The sequence below is a fragment of the Schistocerca cancellata genome, chromosome 8 (genome assembly GCF_023864275.1).
Source record: "Schistocerca cancellata isolate TAMUIC-IGC-003103 chromosome 8, iqSchCanc2.1, whole genome shotgun sequence".
Taxonomy (NCBI): domain Eukaryota; kingdom Metazoa; phylum Arthropoda; class Insecta; order Orthoptera; family Acrididae; genus Schistocerca; species Schistocerca cancellata.
Window position 1 is genome coordinate 24,637,624 of NC_064633.1, and position 22,076 is coordinate 24,659,699.

General features: G+C 45.0%; 1 protein-coding gene across 1 annotated transcript in view; it reads right to left on the reverse strand.

Annotated features, from left to right (window-relative positions):
* The window catches only part of LOC126094767 (lipase 3-like), a 157,530-nt gene that overhangs the window by 61,632 nt on the left and 73,822 nt on the right, over positions 1–22,076 (reverse strand). Inside the window, exon 3 of the mRNA XM_049909317.1 lies at positions 20,924–21,044. Coding sequence (XP_049765274.1) covers positions 20,924–21,044 — 121 coding nt within the window. The remainder of the gene's footprint in view (positions 1–20,923; positions 21,045–22,076) is intronic.

Below are 22,076 nucleotides of genomic sequence, written 5' to 3' on the forward strand. Positions count from 1 at the left end.
GAATCGGTGCAGTGCTTTCACACGGATTTGGCGGTAAAGATAGGCCTACTGCTTTCGCATCAAAAGTATTACCCAAAGATCAGTGTAACTACTCACAAGTAGAAAAAGAGGCGCATGGAGTCACCAAATTCCACCACTATGTGTATGGCTGAAAATTATACTTTGTAACTTATCACAACCCATTGCAGTCCTTGTTTCATTCGATGAAGCCAGTTCCTGTACGAACTGCCCAAAAATTGCCAAGATGGGCTTTCTTGTTGTCTCAATACCAGTATGTGTATAGTTCGACAGCTCAACATGTCTTCTGATTGGCCGTGAGCCTTCGTCGACTTGATGCATGGATGTACCTCATATCAAGCCCAGACGCACTGCAGCGCTCACATCACAACCAAATTAGCCACTGGCATGTTCACGGTGATCCTTCTGTATCTCTTTCCTCAGAGTCATGGATCCAGAGGACAGCGCAGCCACAGCAGTCGCCAGAGGTGTCATTACTGTCATCAAGACACCGTGGGACAACCCCATGGAGACGGAGCCTTTGTCTCCTCCACGTCCTCTCGTCCTACCGATGGAGTTGGACCCGTCCACACCGCAGCAGCCGACGACTTCTTTGTACGGGCATCAGGAGCTGGATGCATACCCTTCTGGGCGTTTTTGGGGGACGTTTCCACCAAAGCCAAGGCTGGATGTCGGGTACGACCGGAAGTCAGCCACAGCTTCTGGTCCATTTGAGCGTCCACGCTCCTGCCTCTCCCCGCCCCCCTCCCCCCCGGCTCCCTCACGCGTTGTCGTGCTCTACGACGACGGTCTGTCGCTTTGGGGGGGGGGGAGGACTTTGGGGGTAGGATTGTTATGGCGTATTGTCAGCACCAGTACGGCAGTCGGGAAGAGAAAACTGTGAGAAGAGGTCAGCCAGTCGCATGCTGACTGACCTCCCTCCAGGACGACAACGCAACAGCAGCGATCCCCAGAGTAAAACGACATAAGCGCCGCGCCCGACTGGTGGCAGCCGACTTCGATAGCAGCTTCAACGTTAGCCACTTCATTAGCCAATGCACTGCAGTATCCCTAAGTAGCACAGTTAGAGATCAGCAGCCACTGCAGTTCAGTTGACTGACTTTGTTAATAGCGGTCACTAGCACCAGATGTGTTACTTGTGTTTGACTATTCTGAAAAAGATTGATTATTTTGCATGTCGGCCTCTGCTTACGACACCTGTGTGTAATTATACTTTTGGGTTATCATGTATGAAGGGCTACAAGAATTCTCAGATCAAAGTTAAGTACTTGTACTTGTATTGCAATAAAATTCATTAATACGAGTTGTTTGAGTGTTCCTCTAGCGAACTGAGTATGCAGGATTCCTAAACGCAACAATATCAATTTGCTTGATGTACACTCAATGAGTTATATGTTCTGCAAGTAGCAAATCTTTTGCTCGTATCTATTTTAGCATGCACGCTACTATTATTTTGACATATATACAAATAAATAGATGGAATGTTGTAACATGTACATCATGGTATCACCTCTTCCTGCTCTATTCCCTTCTCACTATGAACATTACGGTACCAAACATCATGCAGTTGCTTCCCTATTATTGGGTCAATTTCGTCACACTGCTCTCCCATCCTGGAGGACGACGGTTCAAACAAGCGTCCAGCCATTCTGATTTATGTTTTCCGTGATTTCCTTAAATCGTTTAAGGCTAATGCCAGGATGGTTGCTTCGAAAGGAAATGGCTGCTTCCTTTCTCCAGCCTTCCCTAATCCAATTTCTCTTATGACCTCGCTGTCGATGGGACGTTAGACAATAATCTCCTCCTCTCCCTCCTCCTCCATTAATCCCATCCCATATTTAAGCTGATCTCTTTTATTTATTTGTGCAGATAGCAATGACTTGTTAGTCATACAATATTTCGATAATAGGCTGCATTTATCTTTAGATCTATATAAGAGAAAACCAGTCCAAGCAAGACTAACAAACGAACAATGACACTGTAAAATGGAAAGATTTAACTTGTAATACCAACATTGGTACATAAAAAGTTACCTGTCACCACCTACGTTAACATGCAACCCAAGATAAATTGTAAAAGAGTACATATGAAGAACAATGCATGATAAACAGTAACCACTTACTATAAAAACATACGATTATTACAGATTCAGTGTGCGTGTGCGTGCGTGTTTTTCCACTCTTTATGAAGAATGAAAGGTGTTTGTATATACGAGAATAAACTTTCATCACACTCCTCTTACTGCTTTAGTATACGATATGTCTGTTGAAGCAGAGCTATCTTTATACTGTCGATACACGTGAAGCAGTCTTTCGGTCCAGTCCATGGGTGTGTTGCTTTGTTCCTGAAGTGAGGTTGGTCAGGGAATGTGACTGAGCTAAGAGTCCTCGTGTGGACAGGAGCCACTTGGCTGTTGACGGCGGGAGGGAGAAAAACTAATCTGGATGCATCAGAAGGGTCGCCCAGCGAGCTCTTGAGTTGGTAGCAAAAATCCTCAGCTCAACCAACTCTCAGTCATTGGAGTCTTATTCTAGTTCAGTGGCAGTCAACCTGTGGCCGTTCCAGCTTTCATGGTGGGCAGTAGGTGGTAGGGGTTTCAAAAACATTTTCATTAGGTTTTAGTTGAATTTTCGCGTAAAGTATTTGGAACATAATTATTATATGCTTTAACTTCCTGTATCTCTGCTTCACAAATTTTACAAAAAATGGTTCGAATGGCTCTGAGCACTATGGGATTTAACTTCTAAGGTCATCAGTCCCCTAGAACTTAGAACTACTTAAACCTAACTAACCTAAGGACATCGCACACATCCATGCCCGAGGCAGGATTCGAACCTGCGACCGTAGCGGTCGCGCGGTTCCAGACTGTAGCGCCTAGAACCACTCGGGCACCCCGGCCGGCTTTTAGAAAAGTAAAGTATTTTTCGCTATTTTATAAGTTACCATTACTGTCGAACGAACAGCCGGTTGCAAAATTTTACCACTAACGGGGATACAAAAATGGGCTGTGGATAAAAAAGTTTGACTACCCTGTTCTAGTCACTTCGCTCGAAGCACATGGAGATATAGTGTGGAGCTAATAAATGTTTCGTAGGTTCTCTGTCTCTTTTAACTATCTTTATTGTCTGCATTAATTAGTGATTAGAGCGAAAGCCACAATTTGTCCGTTTTATGGTTTTGGATGTGCAGTTAGCTGGCATTCATGGTTCCTATACTAGAATCACAATTGGTATAACGGTTGACTAGTAATTCAAAGCGTGTTCAGACCCGTATGGACGTCAATTTCACTCATCTGATGAAAGTTCATGAGAAGCAATGACGTCAATGTGGGCCTCAACACCCTTTGAATTAGTACCCAAACGTTATACGAATTGTGAACTTTCACCACATCATCTTCATCTGTCAATGTGTTTTCGCAGTTTTTTTTACTGTGAGCGATTTCATGTAATGTGCGTCTCACGGTCTTTGGCACCCAGTGGGTCACTACATGTTACTGATTGGGAGACACATCCTACACAAAATTACACATAGTTAAAAAAGACGTGCGGAAACACATTGTGAGAGATGTGGACACTGTTATGTGGCAGCTTTTTCTAAAACAACTGTCATGTAATCGTTTATTAATCCATTGTGCATATATGACTTGTAAGTCGAGTCAAATCCCTAACATTGCATAAAAACAGCAAGCGACAATAACAGCTGACAGTGATTGCATTTCTAATTATTATCTCTTTTTCCTCTTGCTACGGCGAAGGAGCCTTGTAATTACGACAGCCATGGGACTTTCAGCTGGCTGGCGAAATCGAAAATTCGCTTGGCGGAATGGCACTAGTCATAAAGATGTATGCCGCTGAAAGCCAGTCTCCAGCATGTATAACACAGGGCAGAACGGTCTGCCGCTCCAGTCCAGTAAGAGCGTGGAGAGAGGAGAGCTTGTGTGACATAATCCGTCATTGTGCATCAAATAAAAGGAGTCCTTTTCAGCAGAGATAAAAATCAGAAAGACAAGAGAGAATACGAGCCTACGAAGTGTGGGAGCAGTTGTTAAGCCCAGATGAGCAAGCTGGAATGTTTGTTCAGATTTAAGGAAGGGTTCTCTGCGTGGCTCACAGTAATTATTTCTATAGTGGGGGGCGTATGTGTACATTTATTAAATTTAGTTAATTAGTTAGTAAATTTCGTGCTTTAGTTTTCAGTTGGCGTTTCTTATTGTTTATAGTGAAATATTCCAGTAAAATTCTATTTCAGTGTTTTAACTTCATTGAGTGTTCCAGTGACCGTTCGAATTTTTTGTGAAGTTTCGTTGGTAGTAGTTGTGGTGTAGTAGTATTAATAAAAGTAGTTGCTTTCTTAGTAGACAGAGAATTTCGAGAACGCTATTGTTAATTCTATAAATAGCCCTACTGATGTAACTGAACTTCGGTAACGTAGACGTAGAGTTTTTCAGTAACTATAAGATTTTACTATGAGTGAGAAGTGTGGGCTCTGTCGTAGGTTTGTGAGTAGTGGGTTACGGTGTGGGATTTGTTCAAAGTATTTTCACTGGGGGGAAAGCAGTGGGAAGACAGGGAATGCAGAATCTGTAGTGGAAATAACTTCATAGAGGTGCAGGAGCGTAAGATCTGTGCCCTTCAGGTGCAGTTACAACGCGCAGAGGAGGAACTAGATAGGTTGAGGAGGGTGAAGGGTGGTGGGAAATGAGAAATGGCAGTTGGCAAGAAGGCAGCTAGAAAGAGGAGGTATTCACAGTTTTACTTTGCGTATATGCAATAGATTTGACCAACTGTCAGAGTTGAGTGGAGAGGATCCTCGTGTAGCTGTAGATGTAGGGAACATGCAGCAGTCCTCAGCAGTTAGGAGGCCTATGTTAATTGCAAAGTCCAACAGAAAGAAGAAGGTTCTGCTACTAGGTACTTGGCACGGTCGAGGTGTGGGCCAGCAGTTTCAGGAAGTGTTGAGGAGTGAGTACCAGGTCACCAGCATTGTGCAGCCAAGTGCAGGGTTTGCTCAAGTGACTGAAAGCATAGGGGAGTTATGTAGGAATTTTATGGAGGAGGATGAGATAGTGATAGTGGGTGGAGCAGGGAACAGTCCTGATAGGGACGGGGATTATGATGTAGGTGGTGACCTGGTAAAGATAGATACTGAAACTGGTGGCACTAATGTGCATTTCATACGTTTCAGCGTAATTACCGGCCTCATCTTAATGCAGCTGTGAGGCACTTTAACATTGGGCTGGGGACGGTGCTGATGGCAGAGGGCATGGGTCACATCCCAATGGTGCCAGTTGGGTCCATCAGTAGATGGGGATTCACTAGGCACGGCCTACACCTCAATAGGTATTGGAAGGGGAGGCCTTCGAAGCTTGTAGGTGACAGTGTAATGGGTGGTGGGATCAGTCATGGAAAACTTCCTGTTGGTGTTAGAGCTGCACCTTTTTCAGACTGAAGTCACTGATAAGTATACCTGCTTAAAGGAAGTCCCTCTAAGTGCTCACCTTTTGAGGATCTAATGTTTCCAAGTAGAGAAGAGAATATTTCATCCAAATGAGGTATTAGGGATAAAGTTAGTGAACTGCTTGTAGATAGTGACTCTGAAATTATTGGTATATCACAGTACCACTTAAATAATTTGACAATTCAGAGCCTTCCTTTACCAGGATACAGAATAGCTGGCTGTTTTTCAAGTAGTTCCTTGCGGGATGGGGGAGTGGCTATGTACATAAAAAGCAGTATTCCGTCTGACTCCATAGACATATCATGGCACTGCATTGAACAGATATTTGAATGTTATGCAGGGGCAGTTGAATTTAGTCAAACTAAACTTCTAATTGTTGTTATTTATAGGTCTCCTACGACTTCAGAGTATTTCTGCTTAAGCTAGAGAGGGTTCTTGATTCACTTTGTAGGACGTACTAGAAATTAGTTACATGAAGTGACTTCAATATAAATTTTGTATATGATGTAACAAGAAAAAGGATGCTGGTAGATCTCATAAATTCATATGATCTGATGCAGAATGTGCTTTTTTCGAACGAGGGTGCAGGGGAGCGGCAGTACAGCGATAGATTATATTTTTATTCAGTCTTCATTACTAGATGGGTATTCTGTTAGTAAAAGGGTGAATGGCCTTTCAAACCATGGTGCACAAATTTTAACACTAAAAGGCTTTTGTACTCAAACAAATGTCATATATAATTACGAACTATGTAGGAAAGTTAATCCAACAGCAATAGTGTTATAAACCTTGTCAAGCAACAAGAGTGGCAAGATGTTTATAGTGCTGATAACATAGATGACAAATATGCTTTCCTTAAAACATTTCTCATGCTCTTTGAGAGTTGCTTTCCATTACAACGTTCTCAAAGGGGCACTAGCAGTAATAGGCAGCCTGGGTGGCTGACTAGTGGGATTAGAATATCTTGTAGAACAAGGCGGGAATTATATCAAAATGTTAGAAGTAGTCACAATCAAGCTACAGTAGCCTGTTACAAACAGTATTGTAAGGTGCTTAAAATGTTATTGGGAAGGCAAAGAGAGTGTAGTATGCAAACAGAATAGCTAATTCACAGGATAAAATTAAAACCATATGGTCAGTTGTGAAGGAAGTGTCTTGTCAGCAGCACAAGGTCGGTGATATAAAGTCAGTTCGCAGTAAAAATGTTTCTGTTACTGATAAATCAGATATATGTACAGTATTTAACTATCATTTTCTGAGCATTGCTAGTGAATTAAATAAAAATTTAGTTTCTACAACGAATCTTATGACTTTCTTGCCGAATGCCTTTCCGAGATTGATGTCTGAAATACTCCTCTGTGATAAAGACAAGGGGGAGACTGGGTCAATAATTGAATCACTGAAGACTAAGGACTCTCGTGGTTATGATGGAGTGCCTAGCAGCATATTAAAGACCTGTGCTGCACATGTTAGCCCTGTATTTAGCCGTATTTGTAACTTTTCGCCGGCCGGGGTGGCCGAGCGGTTCTAGGCACTGCAGTCTGGAACCGCGCGACCGCTACGGTCGCAGGTTCGAATCCTACCTCGGGCACGGATGTGTGTGATGTCCTTACGTTAGTTAGGTTTAAGTAGTTCTAGGGGACTGATGACCTTAGAAGTTAAGTCCCATAGAGCCATTTGACCCTTTTTTTAAAAATTTTCCTGTAGGAATGGCCAGTTTCCTGAACGATGAAAGGAATCAGTAGTAAATCCGCTTAATAAAAAGGGAGAAAGGGATAATGTAGACCATTTTAGACCTATTTCTATGCCATCAGTGTTTGGAAAAGTTATTGAAAAGGTTGTGTATGTAAGGAGAATTGACCATTTTATATCACACGATTTGCTATCAAATGTGCAGTTTGGCTTTAGAAGTCGTCTAACAACTGAAAGTGCTATATTTTCTTTTCTCTGTGAGGTACTGGATGGGTTCAACAAAAGGTTTCGAACGCTTGGCATATTTTTTTGATTTAGCTAAGGCATTTGAATGTGTTGATCACAAAATATTGCTCCAGATGTTGGACCATTACGGAATATGAGGAGTAGCTCACAATTGGTTCAGCTCTTACTTTAGCAACAGAAAGCAAAAGGTCATTATTCACAAAGTTGGGAATGGCTGTGATGTGGGGTCTGAGTGGGGTGCTGTCAAGTGGGGGGTGCCACTGGGATCAGTGTTGGGGCCACACCTGTTCCTTATTTATATAAATGATACGCTCTCTAGTATTACGGGTAGCTCTAAAATGTATCTGTTTGCTGATGAGACTAACTTGGTAGTAAAGGATGTTGCGTGCAACATTGGCTCGGTTTCAAATAGTGCAGTTCATGGCTTGTGGAAAATAAACTAACGCTAAATCACAGACTAAGTTTTTACAGTTTATAACACACAATTCAACAAAACCTGACCTTTTAATTTCAGAGAATGGGCATATGATTAGTGAAACTGAACAGTTCAAATTTCTAGGTGTTCAGATAGATAGTAAGCTGTCGTGGAAAGCCCACATCCAGGATCTTGTTCGAAGCTTAATGCTGCCATTTTTACTATTCGAACTGTGTCTGAAGTGAGTGATCGTTGACACAAAAATTAGTGTTCTTTGCATATTTTCATTCGCTTATGTCATATGGTATAGTATTTTGGGGTAACTCTTCCCATTCTAAAAAGATATTTCGGCTCAGAAACGGGTCGTTCGGCCAATAAGTTGTGCAAGTTCACGAACCTCTTGTCGATCCCTGTTCACGAGTCTGGGTATTTTGACATAGGCCTCTCGTTAACAATATTAGCTTATTCCGAAGAATAAGCAGCTTTCACTCAGTTAATACTCGGCAGAAATCAAACCTGCCTTTGGATCGGACCTCCTTAACTCTTGTGCAGAAAGGTGTGCAGTATACTGCTGCATCCATTTTCAGTAAGCTACCACTCGAATTCAAAAATCTTAGCAGTGATCCACACGCTTTCAAATCGAAACTGAAGAGTTTCCTCATGGGTCACTCCTTCTATTCTGTCGAGGAGTTCCTTGAAAAATTAACAATGCAACAAGAATCAGTTTGATTGCGTTTGCTTAAACTTATGGACTGACTTTTTTCAGGTTCACAAACATTTATTTTTATCTGTTATTGCTTTTAGGTTGTAATTTCATGTACTGACACGTTCCATGACCTTAGAGATTTGCTCCTCAATTTGGTCCCACCGAAATTGACCTGTAGATAAATAAGTAACCCTCAAGGTCCGCTGTTATTGGCCAGTGGGTTTCAGACGCAATCCGAATCAGCGAATCTCATATAGGAAACTAAGAGAGCAAAGCTCCAGAGAGTGCCGTAAATATCACCAGCTTTGGGCCATTGCAGAGAGATTGAGTGTGAAGTGTCTTTGAGTTAGAGCAGCACACAGAGGCCATGTTGATCTTAGAATTATTGGCCACTACTGCAGCTACCTTCTGCCCTCACACATCTTAAGAGTGGTAAGCAAGCGCCATCTTTGCACTCTTCGAGATGAGGCAAGTGGAAAGTCAGTTAACTTGCATCAGAGTTTCGTTTTGCTGATCTAATTTTCACAGCCACCTAGTTGCACCCATCAGGCACTTAGGTGAGAGTGCTGGTGTTTGTTATTGCTTTTTCGTGACCTCTCTTTAACTCATTAACGTTTTTGCAATCATTGGCCATATTCGTAACACAGTTTTATATCCTTCTTTCATGTGTCCGCCCAGCTGTGTCAAATCTATAGTACGTTTGTAAAACCCCTTGTCCAATTACTAATTGTCTGTGCACGTCATTCAGTGGATAAAACAATTTTGATGTCTTTGGAGAACAAACCAGGTTGTTGTAGTGACCATTAAGTTTCTTTTATAATTTGATGTATGGCATTATCAGTATGTCGGTATGAGGTGTAATACTCCAATTTTCATGTTTAATTGGGCCAAACCTGCTAATTTTCGTTCAATAATCTGTTATCTGTTGCGCAATTTTGTTTCCTTTAAATTTCCATGATTTGACGGGGAGCTTCCCATCTCTCTAGGTCACTGGGCACAGGATCTGTAGCATCTCAGGGGCATGCTAAACTGCTCAACCGCTGCCTCACAAATTGGAGCAGAGCCATAAAATCATGGTGGACTAAAAGGAAACCTAATGAAAAAATGCTAAAAGAAATTTAACAGGAAGTTACGTTGAGTAACATGATATAGAGAAGAAAATTTATTTAACCGCAAACGAAATTTCCTTAACAGATTCTTATAAAACATCTTGTAAGTGGAACGAATGCAGCAGCTGCAACCAAATGGCGTGGGTCAGAGGTGGCTGCATCAACGACACTTTACCTTTGGTGTCTGATGTGTCTATCCTTCCCTGTCCCCTCGCCATTTGTACCATTTAGCTGTAGTTGCTCCGTGCATACGGAATGATTCAGCTGTCCGTACCTATGGGTTTTATACGACTAGCAACGCCTTCAAAAACACGTAAGCTTTTCATATTCTCTCGCTCGCTATGCGTAAACTATTAGTCCTGCAGACAAAATGAACAGGAGATGTTTGTAGGAAATTTGATGTAGTTAAATTTTTAATGGAATATGTTTCCGCTGGGGCAACGATTTTCGAAGTCTCAGAAAAACGCGTTTGAAGATCACTTTGTATCGTTTCCGCTGGGGGTCACGAGGTATTCAAGAAAAACTCGTTTGAATGTCACTTTGTATGTTTTTCTTGAATAATTCGAAAACTGAGGCCTCTAGCGAAAATTTAAACCAACACAAAATTTAACTATTTTAAACTGCCTACAACATGGTCCTGTTCATTTTTTTCTGAAGCACTAATAGAATGCACCTAGCGAGCGAAAGAATATGAACATCTCACACATGGTTTTTGAAGGCATTCTGTGTTGCATACCACCCGTAGGTAGGCGAAGCTGAATTACATTTGAAACTCCCATTGGTTTTCCCAATTCTTCTTTTTTTTTGGAAGAGAACGTTATTAGACAATAAGGTATTGTGCAGCGAGAAACGCTAAAGAAGATTTTGATTGACTTAGATGAACTGATAGAAAATTCTGGAAGAATAGTAATTGTAAAGGGAGCAGTTATCAGCGATATGTTTTGCTGATGACGTAATCTTACTGCTCAAAAGAGGGAACATGAACTGTTTATCTAACGATTAGTCTAGGTATGCTTAGTAAGCCTTTCAGACGAGTCGAGACTGCTAGAAATTTAGGAACCATAGCGAGAAGTGACGTTATGATTAGACTTGCTAACTTATGTGCATGGGCGTTAGTGAAATCTCCAAGCATGTCATATTTCACCGAGTGCACTTCCTCGGACAAGCATGTTATTAGTAGCTGCGTGTGTTTTGTAATGTTACACATAATTTAGATATAGAAATATGTAACTTGGGGGGTCGAATGTGCCTTAGACAAAGTGCTATAAAATAATAAAAATGTAGCTTAACTTAAAAGATCGATAAACAGTAGTACCAAGTGTATTATGACAAATAATTCAGATATTTTAGGCACGGAAATATTTAATGTTGGTGACCATTGTGTCTTGCACCAAGTGTGGTACAATAATCGAACAATGCTCACTGACAAATGCAGGTAAATATGTGTATTAGATCGGTAGTGGTGTCAATTGTATTTTGGTAAATAATATAGATAATTTAAACCTGAAAGAACTTAATTTTAGCGTTCGGTTGAGCCTTGCACCAAGAAGGGCACGTAATCGAACTGTTTCTCAAGTGGAGGTAAAATGCTGATATGTGACTGGCTCTTTCATCTTAATGGCTGGTAATATACAAGCGATATATATACGGTGGTCCATTGATAGTGACTGGGACAAATATCTCACGAAATAAGCATCAAACGAAAAAACTACAAAGAACTAAGCTTGAAGGGGGAAACCAGATGACGCTATGGTTGGCCCGCTAGATGACGCTCCATAGGTCAAACGGATATCAACTGCGTTTTTTAAAAATAGAAATCCCCATTTTTTATTACATATTCGTGTAGTACGTAAAGAAACATAAATGTTTTAGTTGGACCACTTCTTTCGCTTTGCGATAGATGGTGCTGTAATAGTCACAAACGTATCAGTACGTGGTACCATGTAACTTTCCGCCAGTACGGACGGTATTTGCTTCGTGATAAATTACCCGTGTTAAAATGGACCGTTTACCAACTGCGGAAAGGGTCGATATTGTGTTGATGTACGGCTATTGTGATCAAAATGCCCAACGGGCGTGTCCTATGTATGCTGCTCGGTATCCTGAACGACATCATCCAAGTGTCCGGACTGTTTGCCAGATAGTTACGTTATTTAAGGAAACGTGTAGTGTTCAGCCACATGCGAAACGTCATCCACGACTTGCAAAACATGATGATGCCCAAGTAGGTGTTTTAGCTGCTATCGTGGCTAATCCGCACATCACTAGCAGACAAATTGCGCGAGAATCGGGAATCTCAAAAACGTCGGTGCTGAGAATGCTACATCAACATCGATTGCACCCGTACCATGTTTCTGTGCACCAGGAATTGCTTGGCGACGACTCTGTACGTCGTGTACAGTTTTGCCACTGGGCACAAGAGAAATTACGGGACGATGACAGATTTTTTGCACGCGTTCTATTTAGCGACGAAGCGTCATTCACCAACAGAGGTCCCCCCAGGGGGTCCACAACTCTTTTGTGGATACGTGCGTAGCGAGCACGGGACCCCAAACTAATGTGTCCCTCCTTCCTTTCCGGGCTGCATACCTTCCTTTTCCGCATCCTTCCCTCTCCCCCATCTTCGCCTCTCCTCCCCCCGCCTCTGGCTCTTTCCTTCCCTTTCTCCCCCTCTGGGAGTATGGTTTGTGCCTACGTCCGGAGACGGACGCTCGAAACTGTTACAAATTCCTTGCTTTCTATACTTGCAAGTCTTCGTCCTTCCTCTGTCCTTCTCTTTTCCTTCCCTGTTCTCTTTGCACTTTTCTCCGCTGCGGCGTTTGAGACCCCTCTTCTTTCCTTTCCCTTTCTCTTTTTTCCTCCCTGTGCGTGTCTGAAGGCCGACCCACGCAATTCGATGCGTAGCCAGTCACGGGGTAGCACGTAATTCCCCGCCCCGGGTAGACAGGTAGGACACGTACGTAACTCCTCGTAACGGCCAGGCCCAGGTAGGGGTGATTACCCGAGCTGATACCTTCCGAAAGTGGCGATTGGTCCCTCCGTCCGTTTGTCGGGAGGTGTGACCTGAGGTGTGAACAATCACCTAAGGCGGGAGTGCCCTCAGAGAGGGCCCCCACAAGGGAGGAGCGCGCCATCAGAGACGCCGGTAATCATGGTGGATTCTTCTGCAATGGTTTCCTCACCTTCCACTATGTCTGCTCACAAGCATAAGTTCACCGAGTCTCAGCCACAGACAGTTCTTCCATCGTTGCCACAGTTCCTTGTTGTTTCTCGGTCTGACGAAGGTCATGACTTCTCCACGGTCAACCCTTTCATTATTCAGAAAGGTGTCGACGCAATTGCAGGTCCTGTAAAGTCTTGTTCCAGATTACGGAATGGCAACCTGTTGTTAGAAACAGTCAGTGCCCTCCAGGCACAAAAATTGCTGCGTACCTCACTACTAAACACCTTCCCTGTCCAGGTGGAACCACACCGTACTTTAAATTCCTCGCGTGGAGTCGTTTATACACGCTCCCTCAATGGATTGTCTAACGAAGAAATTCAGCACTACTTGTCTGACCAGGGCGTAACGGCTGTTCATAGGGTTATGAAAAGGGTTGACACGAACATCATTCCAACCCGCACTGTCTTCTTGACATTTGACAAAGTTCAACTCCCATCGAAAATCAAAGCAGGCTATGAGATAATTTCCGTTCGCCCTTACATCCCAAACCCTACGCGTTGCTATCGGTGTCAGCGGTTCAATCACACCAGCCAGTCCTGTTCCAATCCGACCAAATGTGTTACGTGTGGCAAGGATGCCCATGAGGGTGCTTGTCCACCTCCATCCCCTCGCTGCATCAACTGTATGGGTGACCACGCTGCTTCCACTCGAGATTGCCCCGTAAAGCTCATCCAGGAAATTAGAGTGAAGGAAAAGGTGTCGACCTTTGCTGCTCGAAAATTATTCGCCAGTCGACAGCCCACCATGCCTCAGACAGGAAAATACAGCACTGTCCTTGCTTCTCCTCCGCCAACAAAGGAGGCGGCCACGCAGACTTGCGACCTCACCTTTAGTACCACGGTAGTCAGATCGGCCAGCGCAAAGATCGCCCGTTCAACCTCACCACTTTCGCCTGCCCACTCTCTGGCTCACCCTTCGTCGGGTTCTGCTAAATCTCGAGCCCAAAAGTCAGACACCAAGACTTTGAAAAAAGAGCATACTCGTGAAGAGTTTTTACGTACCGCAACTTCACAACCATCGGTTCCTCCTTCATCTAACCATCATACTTCCAAGAAGGCTACAAAGAAACCCAGTTCCTCTCCTTCTCCGCCAAGGCGTGTCCCATCTACAGCACCACCTGGTGGGAATCGCCCTCGGCCGTCTTCTGTGTCGCCGAGGCACACTGCTGGCGGCCGATCAACCGGCCGATCGCTGGTGGCAGGAGCTGCTCCTGACCAATCTATGGATCAGGATCTTCTGCCTTCGGCTGAATGCCATTCCATGCTGTCGGTCGCAAGCTCTGAGCAGTCGTTGAGTTGACAGCGACCTTGGTCACATTCCTCCACTTTCTGTTCACCCTATGTCCATTATCCACTGGAATATCCGCGGTATTTGAGCCAATCGGGATGAATTGTCGATCCTCTTGCGATCCTACTCGCCGGTCACCTTCTGTCATCAGTAAACAAAGCTGCATCCCCATGACTGCTTTGTTCTCCCTCATTTTCAGTCCGTCCGATATGATCTCCCCTCTGTTGAAGGCACTCCAGCACATGGAGGACTCATAATTCTTCTCCATGAAACTATCCATTATCACCCAATCCATTTAAACACTTCCTTCCAAGCTGTCGCCGTCCGTCTTTCCCTTTCCGGATACACGTTCTCTCTTTGTACTGTATACTTTCCATCGTCCACATCAATGGCACGAGCTGATCTCCTTCATCTTCTTGGTCAGCTTCCACCCTCCTATTTGCTGGTTGGGGACTTCAATGCCCACCACCCGCTTTGGGGATCTCCACATCCTTGTCCACGTGGCTCACTATTGCTAGACGTCTTCCACCAAGCGGATCTAGTTTGCCTCAACACTGGGGTCCCTACATTTTTGTCTGCCTCCACGACAAATTTATCTCATTTGGACCTTGCGGTCGGTACTGTTCCGCTAGCTCGGCGCTTCGAAAGGTTCGCCCTTGATGATACACACTCGAGTGACCACTTTCCATGTGTCCTTAGACTGCAGCCTCAACTGCCATACATGCGCCCGCGACGCTGGAAGTTTGCCCAAGCTGAATGGACACTTTTTTCGTCTCTAGCGACATTCGATGTCCGTCACTTTCCCAGCGTCGACGATGAGGTCACACATCTTACCGACGTTATTCTTACAGCTGCGGAACGTTCAATACCACGCACCTCTGAATTGCCCCGGCGCCCCCCAGTTCCTTGGTGGAACGAGGCATGCCGTGACGCAATACGTGAGCGGCGACGTGCTCTTCTCATTTTCCGTCACCATCCTACATTGGCCAACTGTACCCGCTATAAGCAGTTCCGTGCGCGATGACGTCGTGTCATCCGCGATAGCAAGAAGGCAAGCTGTAAATTCTTTATTAGCTCATTTAACACCTTCACTCCCTCCTCGGAAGTTTGGAGTCGGCTTCGACGGTTCTCAGGCGCGCCTTTTTTCTCCCCGGTCTCTGGGCTCACTGTCGCGCATGATACATTAGTGGACCCCGTCGCAGTTTCTAACTCATTGGGTCAGCACTTTGCTGAGATTTCGAGCTCTTCAAATTACCCGCCAGCGTTTCTCCCGAAGAAACGTGCAGCGGAAGTGCGACATCTCGCTTTCTCCTCTCAAAATCGCGAAAGCTACAATACTGTTTTCTCCATGCGGGAACTCCAACATGCACTCTCTTCATCTCGCTCCTCCGCCCCAGGACCGGATGGTATCCACGTCCAAATGTTGCTGCATTTATCAACCCATAGTCTGCGTTACCTCCTTCGCCTTTATAATCGAATTTGGACCGACAGTACTTTTCCCAGACGATGGCGGGAAGCTATCGTCGTTCCCGTTCCGAAACCTGGAAAGGACAAACATCTCCCCTCCAGCTATCGCCCCATTTCTCTAACGAGTAGTGTGTGTAAGGTTTTGGAGCGTATGGTGAATTACCGTTTAGCTTGGTGGCTGGAATCCCGCAGTCTTTTAACACCTGCCCAATGCGGATTCCGAAAGCATCGTTCTGCAATTGACCATCATGTTGCTCTCTCCACTTAGATCATGAACAATTTTCTCCGGCAACGCCAAACGGTAGCAATATTTTTTGATCTGGAGAGAGCATACGATACCTGTTGGAGGACAGGCATCCTCCGCACACTGTTCTCTTGGGGCTTTAGAGGTCGGCTGCCCCATTTCTTCGCGAATTTATGGCAGAGCGCACATTTAGGGTGCGGGTGAACACTACTCTCTCACGTAGTTTCTCCCAAGAAAACGGGGTACCCCAGGGCTCCGTGCTGAGTGTTGTACTGTTTGTCATCGCCATAAATCCAATTATGGATTGTCTGCTTCCTGATGTCTCGGTCTCCCTCTTTGTGGACGATTTTGCGATCTACTACAGCTCTCAACGGACAAGCCTTCTTGAACGATGTCTTCAAGGATGTCTCGATCGCCTCCACTCTTGGAGCATCGAAACCGGCTTCCGTTTTTCTCCCAGTAAGACCGTTTGTGTTAATTTTTGGCGACGTAAGGAGTTTCTTCCACCCTCCTTACATCTAGCACCTGTCAACCTTCCGTTTTCAAACGTCGCTAAATTATTAGGTCTTATGTTTGACAGGAAACTGTGCTGGTCCTCCCACGTTTCCTATCTTTCGGGTCGCTGTCTGCGATCCCTCAACACCCTCCGTGTCCTGAATGGTACCTCCTGGAGAGCGGACCGAGTGGTCCTTCTCCTCCTCTATCGCGCCTTAGTGCGCTCGAAATTGGACTATGGAAGCATAGTCTACTCCTCTGCTCGGCCGTCTATTCTTCGGCGTCTCGACTCTATGCACCACCGTGGATTACGTTTAGTATCTGGAGATTTTTACACCAGCCCTGTGGAAAACCTTTATGCTGAGACTGCTAAACCTCCGCTGTCCAATCGGCGAGCAGTCTTTCTGAGTCGTTATGCTAGCCATCTGTCTTCCATGCCTGCTAATCCAGCCCATGACATTTTTTTCGACGCCTCGTTTGATGTAGGGTATGCAGGCCGCCCCTCCTCCCTACTACCACCGGGAGTCCGCTTCCGTCAACTGCTTCATTCTCTTTCCTTCCGCTTTCCTAAAACTTTGTTGACAACTTGGGGTCCAGCACCGCCTTGGCTCCGTCCTCGGATCTGCCTGCACCGTGACCTTTGTCGATTTCCCAAGGATGGTACCCCTTCACTTGTTTATCGTCGGGCATTTGCTGCTCTATGTGCACAAATGACGGACGCCATATTTATTTACACCGACGGCTCGAAAACATCGTTAGGTGTAGGGAGTGCCTATATTGTTGGCGACACCCCAAATCAATTTCGGCTTCCCGACCAGTGTTCGGTTTATACTGCGGAGCCTTACGCTGTTCTCCAGGCTGTCCACTACATCCGCCGCCATCAGCGGATACAGTACGTTATCTGCTCAGATTCTCTCAGCTCTCTCCTCAGTCTCCAAGCTCTTTATCCTGTGCACCCTCTGGTCCACCGGATTCAGGAATGTCTGCACTTGCTCCACTGGGGGGCGTCTCGGTGGCGTTCCTCTGGCTCCCGTTGGTATCTGTGGAAATGAGGCGGCCGATATTGCAGCCAAGGCTGCAGTCTCTCTTCTTCGGCTAGCTATCCAATCGATTCTCTTCGCCGATCTAAGGAGCGTTTTATGTCGTCGTGTTGTTCATTTATAGCACGCGCATTAGTCGACACTTCCACATAACAAATTTCGGGACGTGAAAGCTCTTCCTTGTGCTTGGACCTCTTCCTCCCGAACGCGTCGTCGGGAGGAGGTAATTTTAACTAGACTCCGGATAGGGCACTGTCTTTTTAGCCATCGACATCTTTTAAGCGGCGATCCTCCCCCACTCTGTCCCCACTGCTCTCAGCTGTGGACGGTAAGACACCTTTTAATTTAATGCCCCTATTTTAATCCGTTACGCTCCCGTCTACAGCTATCGCCTGATATATCGTCGATTTTAGCAGATGACACGCGCTCAGCCGACCGCGTTCTCAAATTTATTAGTGCCAGTGAAATTATGTCAGTCATTTGAAGCTTTTTTTTTTGGGGACAACCAACCCCTTTCTGTAGTGAATTTTTAAGCCTTCCTTCTGCTTTTAGTTTCTCCAATTTTATGACTTTCGTTCCCATTGCTGCTGGTTTTCAATTTCGGTTTTTTACTGTTTCCTAAGTCACGGACTGGGCGCTAATGACCATAGCAGTTTTGCGCCCTAAAACCAAAACAAAAAAAACCAACAGCGGTAACGTAAACCGACATAATACGCACTATTGGGCAACTGAAAATCCACGATGGCTGCGACAAGTGGAACATCAGCGACCTTGGCGGGTTAATGTATGGTGCGCCATTATGGGAGGGAGGATAATTGGCCCCCATTTTATCGATGGCACTCTAAATGGTGCAATGTATGCTGATATCCTACGTAATGTTCTACCGATGTTACTACAAGAAGTTTCACTGCATGACAGAATGACGATGTACTTCCAACATGATGGATGTCCGGCACATAGCTGGAGTGCGGTTGAAGCGGTATTGAATAGCATATTTCATGACAGGTGTATTGGTCGTCGAAGCACCGTACCATGGCCCGCACGTTCACGATCTGAAGTCGCCGGATTTCTTTCTGTGGGGAAGTTGAAGGATATTTGCTGTCGTGATCCACCGACAATGCCTGATACATGCGTCAGCGCATTGTCAATGCATGTGCGAACATTACAGAAAGCGAACTACTCGCTGTTGAGAGGAATGTCGTTACACGTATTGCCAAATGCATTGAGGTTGAAGGACATCATTTTGAGCATTTATTGCATTGATGTGGTATTTACAGGTAATCACGCTGTAACAGCATGCGTTCTCAGAAATGATAATTTCACAAAGGTACATGTATCACATTGGAACAACCGAAATAAAATGTTCAAACGTACCTATGTTCTGTATTTTAATTAAAAAAAAACCTATTACCAACTGTTCGTCTAAAATTGTGAGCCATATTTTTGTGACTATTACAGCGCCATCTATCACAAAGCGAAAAAAGTGGTCCAACTAAAACATTCATATTTCTTTACGTACTACACGGATATGTAATAAAAATGGGGGTTCCTGTTTAAGAAATCGCAGTTGATATCCGTTTGACTTACGGCAGCGCCATCTAGCGGGCCAATCATAGCGCCATCTGGTTTCCCCCTTCAAGCTAGACAAGTTTCGTTCTTTGTAGTTTTTTCGTTTGACGCTTATTTCGTGAGATATTTTGCCCGGTCAATGGACCACCATATATGGTGGGGCAAATAAGTGGCCCAGCGTTCCAGGGTACAAAGGAACACAGCAGAGGAAAGGCAATATAGTACACACCTGACTGCAGCAGATGGTGAAAGTGATCGCCATTCATGGCCCTTGTCAACAAGTTGCTGATGGCGGGTCGAAGCTGGATTGCTGCAATTGCTGCAGTCTCTTCCGAAATGTTCTGCTGCAGTTCTTCTGGACTACGAAGGATGTTGCGACACACCTTAGACGTGTGGGCTCCCCACGCAAAGTAATGGTACACTGACAGATCAGGTGACCTGGGTGGCCAGCTACGACCGCGACCTCTGCTAACAACTCTGCCAGTCGTGAAGATTGTTTAAATGTGTTCAAAGGTTCGGTAGGCTGCGTGGATGTTCCTCTATCCTCATGGAAGTATCTGTAGGTCTTTTTCCCCTCCGTTAATGGTGTCACAAATGGGATCCACTAGTCCAGGCCGATTTTATTTGCCCCACCTTATACATACATTGAGATGACAAAAACGTGTAAAAGAACAACGCATTGGCGGAGCTGTAGTTTGTAATCAGGTGATGCATGTGAAAACGTTTCCACCTGATTAAAACCGCACGACGGGAATTGTGACACACTCTGAACGCGATGTTGTAGTTGGAGCTAGACGCGTGAGACATTACATTTCGGAAATAGTTAGGAAATTCAATAATTTAAGGTCCACAGCGTCAAGAGTGTGCCGAGAATACCAAATTTCAGGCACTACCTCTCACCACGGATAACGCAGTGGCCGACGACCTCCGCACATTGACAGAGATCAGCGGCGTTTGCGTAGAGTTGTCGGTGCTGACAAACAAGTCACACTGCATGAAATAAACTCGGAAATCAATGTGGGACGACAGACGAACAAATCCGTTCGGACAGTGCGGCGAAATTTTACGTCAATGGGCTACGGCAGCAGACGACCGACGTGAGTGCCTTTGCTAACAGTACGACATCACCAAGGCTTGTGACCATACGGGTTGGACATTAGACGATCAGAAAACTATGGCCTGGTCAGATGTCCCGTGTTCAATTGGCAAGAGGTGATGGTAGGGTTCGATGTGGCCCGGACCCCACGAAGACATGGAAGCAAGGCTTCAACAAGGCAATGTGCAAGCTGGTGGTGTCTCCATAATGGTGTGGGCAATGTTTGTGTGGAATGGACTGGGTGCTATGGTCCAAGAGAACCGACCATTGACTGGACATGGTTATGTTTGACTGCATGAAGGCCATTTGCAGTGAAAAACGATGAAATTTTTATGGATTACAGTGTTCTATGGTACCGAGCCAGAACTGTTCACGATTGATCTGAAGAACATTTGGACAATTCGAGCGAATGGTTTGGCCACCCAGATAGCCCGACATGAATCCCATTGAACACATATGGGCATAATCGAGAGGTCAGTTCGTCCACAAAATCCTAACTTTCAACACAGTTACATTTTTTTTAATGGTAGATGTTTTTACCGCTGTAATGCAAAGTAAACGTACAATCGGCGATGGCGGACTTTGTTTCACTACTCTAAACCTTATACCTACCGGAATACTTTTAATAATGGAAATGGTGCCACGGTTTCTGCCATAAGTAATGCGGGTTGTCTGCACTGTCCTGAAGTGTGCTATCGGCAACCCTTGCTTTGCGCATTACGGCAGGAACTGTGGCCCCTTTGCCAATCACATCCAAATATTTTAGTGCCTTTTAGCATGAAACGCCCAACGGGCGTCTGTGAACGTTTTACTAAGGCACACACCCTGATGGGCAAGCTTCAGCTGGCGCGGAACTCACCTGAACTGCCAGTATTCGCTCTTGTCAGGGTCCAGGGTCGCGTGGTTTCTGGAGTACCTGTTCCCTCGTCCGTTGGCCAGCCACACGTCGTAGCATTCGTTCGAGTCCACCAGAACATACGCTAAACAGAGAAAGGCTCGCTGTTACACTTCGACTGCAGATCAACCTCAATTAGCCAAAACTTAATGACCACTGCCAACTGCAAAGTCGCCTGGTAGCTCGTGGCTCGGTACAGAAAGTATACAGGGTGTTACAAAAAGGTACTGCCAAACTTTCAGGAAACATTCTGCACACACAAATAGAGAAAAGATGTTATGTGGACATGTTCGGAAACGCTTAATTTCCATGTTAGAGTTCATTTTAGTTTCGTCAGTATGTACTGCACTTCCTCGATTCACCGCCACGATTTCATACGGGATACTCTACCTGTGCTGCTAGAACATGTGCCTTTACGACACAACATGTGGCCCAATTGAAGGAAGGTAATGTTGACTTCGGTGTTTGTGTTGACATGCGACTGAATGGAGCACGTTATCATGATTTCATACGGGATACTCTACCTGTGCTACTTTACAAGTACGACACAACATGTAGTTCATGCACGATGGAGCTCCTGCACATATCAGTCAGTGTTTGTACGCTTCTCAACAACAGATTCGGTGACCGATGGATTGGTAGAGGCGGACCAATTCCATGGCCTCCACGTTCTCCTGACCTCAACCCTCTTGACTTTCAATTATGAGGGCATTTGAAAGCTCTTGTCTACGCAACCCCGGTACCAAATGTAGAGACTATTCGTGCTCGTATTGTGGACGGCTGTGATACATTCTCCAGGGCTGCATCAGCGCATCAGGGGTTCCATGCGACGGAGGGTGGATGCATGTATCCTCGCTAACGGAGGTGATTTTGAACATTTCCTGTCACGCTGGTACGTTCTGTTGCTGTGTGTTTCCATTCCATGATTACTGTGATTTAAAGAGAAGTAATAAAATGAGCTCTAACATGGAAATTAAGCGTTTCCGGACACATGTCCACATAACATATTTTCTTTCTTTGTGTGTGAGGAATGTTTCCTGAAAGTTTGGCCGTACCTTTTTGTAACACCCTGTATAAAATGGGCAGATGCGAGTGCGGAATCATTCTAACGAGGATA